This window comes from Pleurodeles waltl, chromosome 9, assembly GCF_031143425.1.
Source record: "Pleurodeles waltl isolate 20211129_DDA chromosome 9, aPleWal1.hap1.20221129, whole genome shotgun sequence".
NCBI classification, from domain to species: domain Eukaryota; kingdom Metazoa; phylum Chordata; class Amphibia; order Caudata; family Salamandridae; genus Pleurodeles; species Pleurodeles waltl.
In genome coordinates, this window is record NC_090448.1 from 210575506 (window position 1) to 210590830 (window position 15325).

Below are 15325 nucleotides of genomic sequence, written 5' to 3' on the forward strand. Positions count from 1 at the left end.
AATGCAAAAACCGCATAGACCCAGGGGAGAAATACACACAGTACGCCGTACAATATGGGTGTGGTCCAGGCTGGCTGTGCTGGCCACTAGGGATGTAATGTAGTCCCACCACTTCACATTGGTTTATAATCCTCACTTAAAATTGACAAGTGAATGGAGAGTGATCAGACAATTAAACAACAGTAAGATTGGTACACTGCTGAACATGTTCAGTACTAAGAAATGTAACTCATGCAGAATATTCGTCTGGCTCATTGTGCTGATCTAAGGAAGTACTGATGTATCAGCTGCTTCATCGTTCAATGAGTGAGCTTTTCCACAGCTTATCTCACGAATTTGCTGGGTGGACCTTGCTTACTCTGGTTGTTACTAATACATCCCCACACAACCCATTACCTAGATGCAAAACTGTGTGGTGAATGACGTGGCTATCACAACGTTGTGTGCAAAGGATAAATGGGAGCATGAATTTTGTCATGAAATACCAGTAGTAAAATGGATATACTACCCCCATCAAATAAAATAAGTCTCCACAAATGGTACATTTAGAGTAATATAGTTGAAATATGTTCATATGAGTAATATTGTTGAAATATGTTCATATAATATAATATACTCAAGTCAATACAGTACGCTGTGGATTAGCTACCAACACAAATTGTCGAAGATGTGGATCACTGAATACTGACTTTTTACACCTGGCCTGGACTTGCCCACTAATATCCTGCTATTGGCAGAAGATTATCCCAGTGCTGAGGGTCTATGTTGGAGGGAAATGTGGAGTTTGTCACATTTGTTGCCCTTTGAGTTATGTGGAGAACTCCCTGAACACCCATAGGAGATTTGCTGCAGTTGCTTTAATGTTAAGTGACTTGGGTTAAGGATCTATCTACTTGTTCAGGGCATACTGAAATGTAAGATGCTTTACTCCATAGGACAGGCCATCCTAAAAATATATGGGGCCCATTTCATCTCAGGCCGGCCAAACACACATGCGCACAGGGCTCTCTCCAGCCCAGCAACATGGTTGCTGGGCTGGAGAGAGCCCAAACAGGGTCCCAGTCTGCCTGGGAGCGCCCTTGCTGGGCGCTCCCAGCCAATCCTGACGCTCCTCTGAGCAGCTTCAGGATTGGCACAGGGCAGGCTGGGAGCCTGTTCCTGCAGGAAGAGTGGAGGAGTAGCGTGGTTCTTACGGCAGCAGCGGCCCAGGTAAGTTGTTTTTATTTTTTATTTTTTATTGAATTCCCCCCGTACCACCCATCCCTCCCCCACACACCACCCCGCCCCTTCACCGTTGCGTGAGCCGCGACTGTAGGATGGTCGGGTGACTCCTACATAGTTTTTAAATTGTATTCCATGTTGAGTCATGATTCATTACATAAGTTAATATTGGATGTCTTTATTTGCACATACTTACCTGCTGCGCTGCATCAGACGATGTACTGTAATCTGCTCTGATGCTGCCACCTTGGCAATAATTTGAAAATACATTAATTTTTTTTAAAGTCAAATCAGGTAGTAAAAAAGAAACCCCCTACCGTAAAACATCATTCATTTAAGGACTTCTATACCAATTTAATTTGCATCCTGAACATGGGGCCACGTGTACTATGGTAGAAACTGTGAGTTTCCATTTGTGATTCTATGCGAATCTAAAGTAGGAAATTGCAATTTCAAATGTACCAATTTTTTTTTAGTTTTATTTGTGGTTCCCAGTGGGTGGCAAATAGACCTACCTCATTAATATTGATGAGGTAGGTCTCGCTTTGCATCCCACTGGGAATCGCAAAAATCACAGACATGACGGCCTACTGGGTTCAGCAGACCACCATGTCTGACTTCTTTTCAATAACGCAATCTTTTTTTTTTAAATGCAGCCTGTTTTCTTTAAAGAAAAAAGGAATGAGTTTAAAAAAGAAAATGAAGAGTTTTCTTTTCATTTTTTAAGAGTAGGCAGTGGTCCGTGGGACTACTGCCTGCTCTTAAAAAATGCTTTTACAGACATTCAGAAAGGTAAATGAGTCCCTTGGGGACCCCTTCCTATTTGCGAATGTGCTACCACCAAATTGAAATTGGGGGTAACTTGCAAATGTTTTGCAACCACATTTCAGCCAATACCACTGTGATTTGGTATTTGGAAAATAATTTTTCAGTGCAGGCAGTGGTCCCACTGACCACTGCCTGCTCTAAAAAAAAAGAAAAGAAAACTTTTAATTTTAGTTTTTGAAATGCATCCTGTTTTCCTTTAAGGAAAAACGGCTGCATTTTTTTAAAAAACTGCTTAATTTAAAAGCTGTCACAGACATGGTGGCCTGCTGTCTGCAGCAGGCCACCATCCCTATGAGGGTGGCCATTCCCAATGGGCTCACCAATTGTGACCTACCTCATGAATATTTATGAGGAAGTTCATTTGCGACCTCATTGGGAATCACAAACAGTGTCATTGACACTGTTGTACATCAGGTTTTGCGACTCGCAAATTGTGCGTCGCTATGGCTCGCAATTTGCGAGTCGGAAAACCTAACACTCGTACATGTAGTCATCAACAACGGTGCACAAATGAGAATCAATAAAAGCGTTTAACCCAGTTCGTCCTCTCCTTGTCACAGAACTTCATCTTTATGGGGGACTTCAATGCTGGCTGTGAGTACGTGCGTAAGAAACACTGGAAAAACATCAGACTGAGAGAAAATTCTGAATTTGTTTGGCTAATTGGTGATAAAAATGACACAACTGTCAAGGAAAGTACGAACTGTGCGTATGACAGGTAATATTAAAACACTGTTTTTTTTCTACATATATATTATTTTGGTAAATAATATTTGTATAATTGTGGCCCAAATGTTTCTTCACCAACATGTTACTTTTTGGTGCATATGTTTGGAAAAGCAAGCAAGGTTTATTAAAAAGAGTATTTGTTAATGTTATTGTCAGTGCATCAGAGAAGTGCCTTGTTAGAAATGGGAGTCTCTAGTTGGCAGTGACTTGTTCCCTGTCCAAGTAGAGACTCTTCTTCCTAGTTAGGATAAGGGAGTCACATATCTAAGATAACCCGTGCTCCGACCCTTGGTAGCTTGGCACAAGCAGCCAGGCTTATCTCAGAGGCAATGTGTAATGCATTTGCACATAACACACAGTAATACAGTAAAAACACTACAAAAGGACACCACACCTGTTTTAGAAAAATAGCCAATATTTAGCCGTGTAAAAAAAGACGAAAATGAGAAACATCGTATATACAATACTAAAGATAACATTTTTGAAATAATTAACTTAAAAATACAGTTTCTTGAAGTTAATAGCTCCGTCTGGGTCTATCATGGCGTCATGAACAACAAATCCAACAGTTCAGGCCGACCGCAGGGTCGCAGCCACCTAAGGTGTCAGGAAGACTCGCAAACAATACATTGGAAATGTAGGGCATTGTGATCTTCGCAATGAGATCTGAAGTGTGGCGTCGCTGGCATTGGTAGGCGTTGGTGGGCGTTCGTTTCGGAGGTCGTGCAGGAGTCGTTGGGCCATTGAAGTCAAGCACATTGCAGATCGAACTCCGTGCTGATGATGAAGTCAGGAGCGCTAGCGTCTAAGGCGTCAAGGCGGTGGTGCAATGTCGGAAGACGCAATGTGCGGTGCCCACAGGTCCCGGTGCAGGCAGCGGCTTGGTGACAGCATCCTGAGGCGTTGGTGAGACCAGGGCTGCAGTGAGAAGCGGGGCGGTGCGACATGCAGTAGTAAAGTGCGCAGAGACAATAAACCAGCAAAAACAAGGTCCAACACATCACAAAAACGGGAGGTTAAAAGGCAAAAAGATAGGGAAAACACACCAAAAGATGTCAGGTCTAATATGCCTCATGAGGGAAGAAGCTTTGTCAAAGCCTATAGGGCGGAACTTGGCAAGCTTGAATGATTTCATATTTTTGCAACAGAAAACGATGATGAATGGAGTGCTGAAACTTTTCAAACACTGACCCCTCAGTCACAGATCTGGGTTTAATCCATTGTTCTTTTGCTCACCATGTCACCCCAGTTTGGACCCAGTCATATGCAAATCAGTCTTGACCCTGTTCCTCATGGGGACAGTGCAGCCCAAACAACCGGGCCAGATCATCCCTGGACAGGAAACATGCATTCAGGGACCGGTTTCAGGTTTTTTGCAATCATATGCAAAATATAAATGTAATAAAAAGTAAAAATGCTGCCATTTAAAGGTGTTGATGCATGGTTGCAAAGAAGGTTTAAAAAGATGCTTCGTAAAAGTATGTAAAAATCAACTAATGAAAGCAGACATGAAAAACATGAAAGCAGAGAAAGCCTACCAGCACTGACAGAGACATGGACTACTTTATAAGTGGATGTGCATGTGTGCGAGAGCAAACAGCCATCACTCACAGTGAAGAGAGCCAAAAGCTGAAATGTTCTTATCAGAAGCTCCATGCTGTTTAGTGTGATGGGCTGAAGAAAAAAAATGAGTGACACTCAAACAGACCAATGGATGAAGAGATCGGAATGAAAGGCCCCTATCTACATTTATATGTGTGTATTTTTATTAAAAACATGAGGCTGGTGGGCCAGTGGCACAACAAAGGTTGAGGGGGGCCCCCTGCAAAGTATATGAAGGGCCTCCCTTGAACCAGTGAGTAGCTTTCAGGCTAGGGGCCGCTGCCCTAGCACAGTGTACTGTGCAGTGAGGGGCCCCCTGGAGCTCAGAGCTCCTCCCTGCACTGGGGTGATTGCGGGGGCTATAGGTACACCAGTGTGGCGGGCAGTTAAATCTCTTTCTAGGTGAAAATGTGCATGAATGAAACTCAGGCTATCCTATTTGTTTGAGCTACTGAGCACTCTTCTAGTCACAGTACTCTGTCCCTCTCCAATTACTGTTGGGCACCTGAGACATACATTTTACCCCACCAACACCTGTTTCTAGGTGTATGATTCTCTCATAAATAGTATTGACCACTATGTTGAGTCTGCGAGTCTTGCATAAATAAAGCCGTTAAGTTGTAGGAACAGACATGGACTGCACATCGGCCCTTTGGAATCAAAAGACTCATCATATTTACTTCTCCTTATTTAACAGGTTTGCTGCAGGCATGAAAATTGCAACAAAATTCAAAGCGCTATAATGAGCGACCATTTTCAGCAGCCAGCCCATCCAGCAAACTGATAAAGATATACAAGGAGCTGATAGTGCTGAACAAGGAGTCAAAAAAGAAATTGGTTCAGCCACAAACTTTTTGCAATGAGCTTGCTGGCTAATTCCTGTCCAAAGAAGAAGCCATTCAAGCGCCCATTAAGTCAAACACCAATCTCTACAATGGGCCTTCACCCAGTGAACCAATAGAGTTCTCTCATTATTTTAGGACATTTGAAATTGCGTCCATTTGAGTTGTAGCGTAGAGAGTTGTAAATCTTAAAGATCTGCAACGAAGCCAGCCAAGTTGGACGGGTTAAGAAGTGCATTGAAGTGCTTTGAAGATATGGCCGAAGCCATTGATTGCATTATAACTGCATCACTACAATGGGGATCCTGTCCCAAAGTTGTAAAATGAGCTAAAGTAAGATTAAACAATCACAAAACTGTACCTCTCCAAGCCTACCAACTTCAGATCCATCTTTACCTTTTTATTCTTAGCTAAAGTGATTGAAGCTAAGATACGTCAATAGCTCCAATAGCAAGTTATTAATGGAAAATACTCTGCAGACACCCAATCTAGCTTTCACCCTCTTCAGTGCACCAAAATAGGTGTTGAGGATATTGGAGCAAAGACCCAAGAGTTAATTGACCAGGTCCATTCAGCATGCCTAGTCTTAATAGTCCTCTTGTCAGCTTTGATAACGGGCCTATAACATTCACCTCCAAAGATCAAAAGAATGGTTTAATATCCTAGATAGGATGTGAGTGTGGTTCAAATCATTCATGCAAGACTACACACAAAATATCTAACTAGTAGAATTCTGCTCTCAGCCGAATGTTGGGTACCGAAGTTCTTTCTTGGCCGCCTCTTCATTTTGGCCCTTACCTGCTCCCTCTTGCCCACTTGATTAAAAATAGAAGATTTAGCTATGAGCTATATGTACCTGGCATCCAATTGTTGCTAGATTTTCAATGCGATGAAAAACTAGCTGTCTCAGAGACATAAAAACTGGATGTGCACAAAGGGTCCGTGGCCTAACTGCAGCAAGGTGGAATTGTTGTTCTCGTCAATGTTCCGGACTCTGCATTCATCTTACATATACCAACCGATCTTGGACCAGACACCACTTATGCTCTGGTGACCCACAATTTAAGGGTTTTATTAGGCTCTGAACTATACATGGACCTTAAGAAAGGTTAAATCAGGATCCGATTATGCATTTTTCACCCTTTGTTAACTTCTTAGCACTTTAAAACGTTGGTTCAGGCAAGTGTGTTATCCAGAATACAACATATACCAGGCTACTCGAGGCTGGAATAAAGTTTCCTAACTACAGGAAGTTCAAAATAGAGCTACATACACTACATTTCACGTAAAAACAATGATCATTTAGCATTGAAGAAATATTAACTGTGGTGGCTTACGATGGGACTTCAAGTCCATCACAGATACTTAGCCTAGTCTAGAAAGCACTGGATTGCAAATCGCCTTTGCTTCGTGTAGAATTGTCATGCCATTGGCAAGCGAAGCTCCTTCACTCTAACACAAAGCATAGACTGTCAGATCCCAAATGGCGCCTAACCCACCATGAAGGTAACATACTGGTTACTATTGTCAGACACTCCTACGTTTTTTTTTTCTGCTGCTGCATGTTACATATTTTATATATGTCTGACTGAATTAACTATGATTATCTGTTCATGGCAATGTACAATTTCGTATTGTTTGGTTGTCGTTTGCCTTGTCTGCTGCTGCTATTGTTTTGATTTTTGTCTTGAAGATATTTTTATGTTCTTACACGACATTATATGTGGGATAAAGTACACCCTGCCGTACATTATAAGGATGATGCAAGTCCACGAGGAGTTCCATAACCATATGGAGGAATGAGGCCATAGGCTGAGTTAAGTTATAAAGTTATGGAACTCCAAGGTGATTGCACTATCCTTATCATGTACGGCAGGGAGTACCTTATCCCTTGTAATACATAGTCAAACCCTCGCCTTTGCCACAAACTACTGAAACCCTCGTTTTGTACTTCATTCATGTGAAAGAGAGAGCATATTTGCAAACTTGGAGAATAAAAATAGAATTGATTGTAGAAAATTAAATACATCTAAAAAGATCTGAGATATTTGCTGCAAGAAAGTATTCGACCCTATTTAATACAAGACGGTTTTGATTTATTGAAAGGCACTGTAGCTTGGAATGAGTAGAAACCAGTGGTGTAGGCCCCCCCCCCGCAGCCCCTGGGGTGGCGGTGGAGCTCTCCTGAGTGTGTCTGGAGGGGGTCCCCTCCATGTCCTGTGCAGGGGCCACCTCAAGTTTTGTTACGCCACTGGTAAGAACATGTAGAAAGATTCTACCTTTTCTATAATAACCTAAGGAGTGCACAAAATAAACAGGTTGCCATTGTTATCTCCTTTCTGGTTATCATTCTACAGCTAGAAAAACAGAGCAGAAAGAAAGAAAGCCCATGTTTCATTTTTGTCCTATAAACAGATGCTTCATTTATGCCCCATGACCTAACCTGCCTTTTGTCTGTGACAGCAGGCATTGTGATATCAGAACTCAACTGTAATAAATTATTACAGTCGAGTTCTGACGTCTTTTCTTTATAATCTGTGACTGGGTGCGTCAAAGGTCACCAATTATAAATATATTAGAGACAGTTTTTTTAACAGGGATTGCAGCATCCCATGTATTATAAATAAAGTAGCTTGCTTATATTGTTGTGCTACAGACTGCTACCTGCAAAATGGCAGAGGCAGAGTCCAGGTGTTGTAATTTGTGGTGCTGTATGTGAAAGAAAAAGATCAGGTACTTATCTAATTTAAGGTGGTGGCTGGGCTAGGCAGTGAAATAGGGTGATGTTTAGAGGGAGGTTATGGACTGGGCTATAAATCCCTATTTAATGGCCTTCAGATTTTGTATTGGTGATTTTTAAAAGAAGTTCTCAAATTGAAGTGCAAGAATGAGCAAACTCAGCTTTATTTGGATGGAGAAGCAGAGTAAACATTTTTTTTAAATATGGCTAAATAGCACAACTTACAGCACCACATTCAGATAAAGTTGAGATAGAACATGAGTTCTGAAAGGGAACTCATTGTTTTATAGAAGAAAAGGGGTAGGGGCAGTCCTTCCAAGCATCAGACCTTTGTCCCACTTTGAAATGATCTCATCTGTCTTTCTTTCTTTCCACCTGCTCTCCTGGCTCGGCGGGAGGGGTGCAGAAAGCCCACTAGACACTGAGGAAAGTGATAGAAAGAAGAGGTGGCGGCAGCCTGCTCAGACATCGGAGTGGGCTGCCGTCTGTATCAGTCCCAGCTGACTTTCAGGTCCCCCCAGGGAACATTAATCTGCTTCCCGCCAGGTGGATGCCAAGGTGTTTTTTGTTAATGGGATGTGGACTGGCCCTCCTGACATTAGGTTGCATTCCACCCCTAAAGTCTCAACAGTCTTTCTGCAGCCTGCAGCCTCCAGGATCCCCATCCCTATGGTAAGCGAGATGAACTTTGAATTTCTTTGGGCATAGTTTTGACATATGGGCTGGACGAGAGAGGGCAAATCTCAATTTCTTCTCACGTTCCATGGTGAATGGCTGCAGTATTCAGAGTCAGGGTCAGCTGGCAACTAGGAAAACCTATTAACATTGGGCCTTTCTGAAACCATGGGTCACATCTACAAATGTTTGAATAAGTGATTTCCTAATTGCGAGTTCCCGCAAATCGCAATTAGAAAATTCCAAATTCAAATGTATGAAACCCTGTAGAGTTTCATTTGCGATTCATAGCTGGTTGCAAATAGCCCTACCTCATTAATTTTATTGAGGTAGGTTGGAATTTGCGACCCATTAGGAGTCAGCCATCACAGGGATGGTGGCCTGCTCGGCTCAGCAGACCACCATGTTTGTGATTGCTTTTTAAATAAGGCACTCTTTTTTTTTTTTAAAGCAGCCCATTTTCCTTACAGGAAAATGGGATGCGTTTAACAAGAAAAAAATGAAACGTTTAAGTTTCATTTTTTGAGAGTAGACCGTGGTCCATGGGACCACTGCCAGCTCTTAAAAATATTTCCCAGCCATTCCTATTTGAAAATTGGTTACCACCAACTTTCTATTGGCGGTAAGTTGCAAATGTTTTGGGACTGCATTTTGGTCGCAAAACATTCGTACACACCTTTCAGATTCGGTATTAGGAAAGGACGCCCTCAACATGCCCCTTTCTAATATCGAATCGCAACACCCAAACTATGATTCAGTAACCAGTTTCTGACTCACAATTTGGGCTTTGTACATCCCATAGAGTGCCAGGTGAATCCAGTGTGGTGTTGCTTGCATAGATCCAACTACTATCTTGGAAGACAAGGTACGAGTACATATTTTTGTGGGGAGAGGCCGTATGGTGTGTTTTGGGTCTTGATGTTTTTCTGTACCATATTTAAATAAGTTAAACCTGTTGATATTACACTAAACTGCACCACCTTTGTGTGGCATTTGCTCATCTATGCATTTCAGTTCTTCATTGTCAGAGTTGGCCCTGAGGATTGAAGGCAGAGAAAAGCATAATAATTCACACATAAAGAAAGTAAACCTCCCTGGCACACTACAAGTCTTCTTTGGTTTGCCCCTGTGCAAGATTCAGTAAGGCACCTAGAAAAACACATTGTTGCAGTGATCTTGGCAGTCCTCTCATCGGATTTGTTATAGAAAGGAAAACATACACACAACTGAATGCTATGCATTAATTAAAAATATTTACAACCAGGTAGATGGAATTACCTTTGATGATATGCTCAGAACAGTTTACACCCCCAGCAATATCTGAACACACAACCACAACCCCCACCACCTATTCTAGATACAGTATCACAACTTAAGGAGGTGTTAGTATAAATGAGGCAGACCTACTGACTTTGTCAGAGGGTCATGACATGAGTAAAGGCAGACAACATGGTATATCCACCATTAAAAACATCTGAAATCAATGGGGTTAGTCATTACTGTTGATTATAATGTAAAACCTTGCACTCACAACCATAAGTATTGTAAATAATGCACTGTGCTGAATAACATGTCCCAAAGTTTTATTTGTACTTTTAATATACTGCTACTATAACGTTTAGGACCAACCAACACAGATCCTCACACAACAGAGTCTATGTACAAAAATACAGCTTCCACAAGTGTTTTACAAACCGTGAAACTTCTCTCTGAGGCTTTAAAGTAACCATTTGGGAAGCTAAGGGCAGGTTTTCGAGGGGTATCTTCCGGGGTGCAGCTGCTCTTCCTGCAGTCCCCCAAACACACTCTAAGTCCATTGGTGGTGCCCTTGCCCCTTCTGGGCACCAGAGAAAAAACAATATGCAAATTCAAGCCCTTGCAAGGGTTTATGTGGTGAGCCAGCACCTGAGGCGATTAATATTTTATAAGTGACTTTCCTTATGCAGCCTTGCACTGTACACATTTTTACTTTTGTTTCCTTTAGTTAGGAGGCCTCTCACTGTACATCCTAATGTTTCTTAAAGGGGACCTGGGTGCCCTTGCTTTTCCCTGAGTACCTAGGTTCTGCAAGGCCCTGGGCAGTGCAGGACGTCCACTCATGCATGCCTCTCCCGACTCCACGTTCGGTTAACACAGGATACTCCCAGCACAAGAGCTGCCTCCTTACTTCCCATGCCTTGGTGTGTGCAGGCATGGCAGTATGGTGCTAGGTGCCTCCCACACCTACCAAACACCGACATGAGGAGCAGAAAAGGGCAGTCAACCTTTGGTGCGCTATGCTGCCATTTTTTATCCCTTTTGTCCCAGAGCATGGGGTCCGCTGGGACACATATGAGTGCATTGCCCCCCTAAGGTGATGGGATCCCTGGGGCTATAGTTGATCTCAGCTAGGGGGCCCCATACATCCCTCTTCTCCCCATTAGAAATTGTATTTTGTGAGAATGTGTCAACCCCTGTGGGCTTGCCTCTTTGCTGGGGAATACTAAGAAATTCTGGTGGAGTGTTATGTGGTCAGTTTTCTATTTTACTGCCCTACCCCTCCCTCAAACACCCCCCAGGGGAACAAGCTTTCCAAGGCCTGTTTCTCTGCCCCGCCAGGCCAGTTTGCACAATCTTGGTCTTTTTTTGATTCTGGTAGCCAGCTCTAACCACAGGAGCATTTTCGTCAGGGTTCCCGGCATCTAAAGGATACATCTTGATGGGTAGCTTGATGTTGCTGCTCTTTTGCCAGACCTGTCCTCTACCTGGACTCCTGATGCTCTCCTCTGCTTGTGGAATGTCTTCAAACCCCCTCAACAGCCATCAAGCTGAACACAGGCCATGCCAAACTTCCCAAGTCCCACAGCAGGGCACCTGTGTGTCAGCAGAGTCAAGGGCCAGTGCACAGACGTCCCAGGGGAACATTGAGGGTTCCCTAGTATGTCCCTTCTCCCAAATGTTCTCAGGGAGGATAAGGGGGCCAACACCACTAAGCCTGGTGAGACTAATCCTAGACCTGGTTGCAAAATGGCTTCTCCTTCCAGCTGGCCATGATTCCAGCATCACAATTCGAGGTCCAGTGTCTTTTCAAGATCCTCTCCCTTGTGCAGTGGTTTTTAAGTGATGGTGGAAAGTTCTAGAAGCCTGGCCCCCTTGGCCACATCTACGGTCCACCATCATCTCTCCACCCCTGCCTCAACCCTCCTTCACAGCCTTCTGGGACATTTAAACATGGTGGCTTAAAGTAGGCTATGAAAAGATCTTCCCTGGAAGCCTCATCTCTGCCCACAACTGAAACAGCAGCCTGATTGCTTCCTATTAAAACTTCGAAAACTTTACCGTCCTATGTTTGGATCCAGAGATCTGGCCTTCCTCCTTTGTTTCCAAGGGCTTGTGCTTGACCAGGCCAGTGGCAGTGTGAGAAGTCAACAGTCATATGCAGATTTCCTTTTCCATGAACTGACCAGTGATAATGTCTCGATTGTAAGGGCAGGACTTTCATCCTCCTACTGGCGTGTGTACCAGGCACTAATATTTGCCATACACCATTACCTCTCCCAAATCACAAGATTGCTGGACCCAAACTACTTCCTGCCACATATTTCTGCATTCCCTGCCCCATTATTTTGCACAGTACACTGCCTGTTTACTTAAATTGGCTGTCTCACAGCTCAAATCTTCCAGCCACATGAGGTGTCCTTCTACACCTCACCTCCATCTCTCACATCTCTCACATCACTGCCTATGCTACTCATAGTGCTTGTCATAGTTTGCTTGTCATAGTTGCTCCATATGCCATCCCTGCACAGCTGTCTTTCCTGGGCCATTTTGTGTTTAGATTGCTATTGTGCTAGATGTCCTTCCGGATTCCCTGGTTTTCGTGGCGGTTTGGCTTGAGCCAAACCTCAAATTACATAATATGGAGAAAAGTACTGCCAGCCTGTTGGCAGTACTTTTCTACATTTTACCGCTGTCCAAAGGGGTCACAATGACCCCCAATATGCATGTACATCCAAAGGGGGTCTACCCGGTTTTACTAGGGGAATCACCAGAGCCTCTCCAGTGGTGACTGGCTGGCAACATGCCCCCCTAGCTGCCATTCTCTTAATTTAGAAGCTAATTCCTCAATGTACGCAGCATAAAATTCTACGGGGAGGCTGTCAGTCCGCAGCACTTTGCCCCATGCCATGGCTTGGATAACAGCACACACCTCTTGCAGGATTCTGGGCCCCCCCAAGTCCTCAGCATCCTCTGCACTCAGTTGCAGTAGTGTTACTGGTTCCAGAAAGTCAACCCAAGTCTCCCGTGGGAGCTTGAGGGCAGGCATACAGGGTTGCATAATAGTCCTCAAATCTCTGATTGATCTCATTCTGACTATAGAGACCTTCGCCCATGGCTGATTCTATTTCTAGTATTAGAGAGCTTCTGGGATTGGAGTTAGCGCGCAACACCAATAGCATTCCCGCTTTGTCTCGTTCTGTGTGCGCCCTCGTCATATATTCACAATGATCAAAGCGTCTGAGCTTCTCCATACAGACTGAGACATGTTCCTTTGCATCCAGGAGCTGCTGTTGGAGTCCCCGATTCCCAGGGCGGGCCCTCTCATTGTCATCTTTGAGGGCTTGTTCCTGTGTCTCCACTTCTTGCAGCAGACTACCCCGAACATCCATCACTTCCGCTACACATTTACCCCATATTACTGCCCTGAAAGCATCCCACTCAGTCAGAAGGAATGCTGGTAAGTGTGTATTATCCACAAAGTCATTTCTGATAGCATCACCTGTAGATTGTTTAAACGCTATGGATCAAATTTATGGCCGGAGTGCATTGCCACTTTACCTGCGCCGCTTAGCACCCCCCTACCACCACCATGTGTGCACCGTATTTAAAATATGGCGAACCATGGCGCAGGGTAGGGAGAAATAGCGTCATTTCTCATGACGCTATTGATGTACTCAGCAGGAGTAGCGCCAAAATATTGGTGCTAATCCTGCAAAGTACATAGGGCCCATTCTAAAGTACCGAAGCCCCCTTTTAACGCCTGCTCTTCAGCAGTAGCGCAAGGATATCTCCTAGATTTCCTTATGCCATTTTTCCAGGTACCCTAATGGGGGAATGCCCCCTTTGCATAAATTATGCCTGGCGCAGGCATGATATAGCGCAGAGGGTTACAGATTGGCGCATTGCATGCATTGGGCCACCATGTAAATACGGCGCAGGCATTTTGGCCTCGTTGGGCCACTTTAACGTAAAACATAATGACGTTAATGTGGCGCAAGGTGGATCTAGGGCATAATAAATATGGCCCTGGGTCTTCCAAGGCCTACATGTTGAGGCACCAGCCCGGGACCCTGGAGGTCGCTCCCTATGCCAGTCCAGTGTGAGCAACATAGGGTTGTGATAGGAGACAGAGATTTTCTGCATATCGCACAGACCTGTGCATATGTGGGAAACAGAGAAATGCATCCAACCTCACATGGAGGTCATATTTTCCCAAGAAGAATGAATAATCCCTGGTTCCCAGGTTCAACTGGCTCCAGGAGTCGACCAGGTCCCATTGACACTGCCAGTTCTGGAATATCCACGCTAGTCGCAGTACAGGGGAATCCCTCAGGAGTGGATGGAAGCTATCAAGGGCTGGTTCAGTTACACTATTGTAGTCCCCACCTGGCAGGATAGGTTGCATCAGCTGTGGTGCCAGTGTTCGAGATAAGTCAACAAAAAAAAACATTGTCCGAATTAGGGGCATGTTAGACCTGATAGCCTTAGGGTGGTCATCCCCCAACGTTTTGTCGGCCCCCTCCTTTTTTCTGACACTGTTTTTGCTGGTTTTAGGACTGCAAACTTTACCACTGTTAACCAGTGCTAAAGGGCATATGCTCTCTCCCCTAAACACGGCAACATTGGTTCCTCCCCAATTGGCATATTTAGGCCCATATTTATACTTTTTGACGCTAAACTGCGCTAACGCAGTTTAGCGTCAAAAAATTTAGCGCCGTCTAACGCCATTCTGAAGCGCCATGCGGGCGCCGTATTTATGGAATGGCGTTAGCCGGCGCTAGCAGACCGGCGCTGCCTGGTGTGCGTGGAAAAAAACCACGTAGACCAGGCAGCGCCGGCGTAGGGGGAAAATGGCGTTAGGGCGTCTTAAAATGGGGCAAGTCAGGTTGAGGCAAAAAAATCGCCTCAACCCGATTTGCGCCATTATTTTCGACGCCCAGACGCCATTTAAATGACTCCTGTCTTAGTAAAGACAGGAGTCATGCCCCCTTGCCCAATGGCCATGCCCAGGGGACCTATGTCCCCTGGGCATGGTCATTGGGCATAGTGGCATGTAGGGGGGCACAAATAAGGCCACCCTATGCCACCCAAAAAAAATTAAAAAATATAAAAAATTATACTTACCTGAACTTACCTGAATGTCCCTGGGGTGGGTCCCTCCATCCTTGGGTGTCCTCCTGGGGTGGGCAGGGGTGGCAGTGGGGTCCCTGGGGGCAGGGGAGGGCACCTGTGGGCTCATTTTGAGCCCACAGGCCCCTTAACGCCTACCCTGACCCAGGCGTTAAATAGTGGCGCAAATGCGGGGTTTTTTGACCCGCCACCTCCCGGGCGTGATTTTTGCCCAGGAGTATAAATACGACGCATTTGCGTCGCCGTCATTTTTTTAGACGGGAACGCCTTCCTTGCATCTCATTAACGCAAGGAAGGC

At 44.5% G+C, this 15325-nt stretch overlaps 1 protein-coding gene across 1 annotated transcript in view; it reads left to right on the forward strand.

Moving 5' to 3' along the window:
- DNASE1L3 (deoxyribonuclease 1L3) overlaps positions 1-15325 on the forward strand; it is a 136748-nt gene that overhangs the window by 107418 nt on the left and 14005 nt on the right. The window contains exon 6 of the mRNA XM_069206562.1: positions 2610-2767. Coding sequence (XP_069062663.1) covers positions 2610-2767 — 158 coding nt within the window. The remainder of the gene's footprint in view (positions 1-2609; positions 2768-15325) is intronic.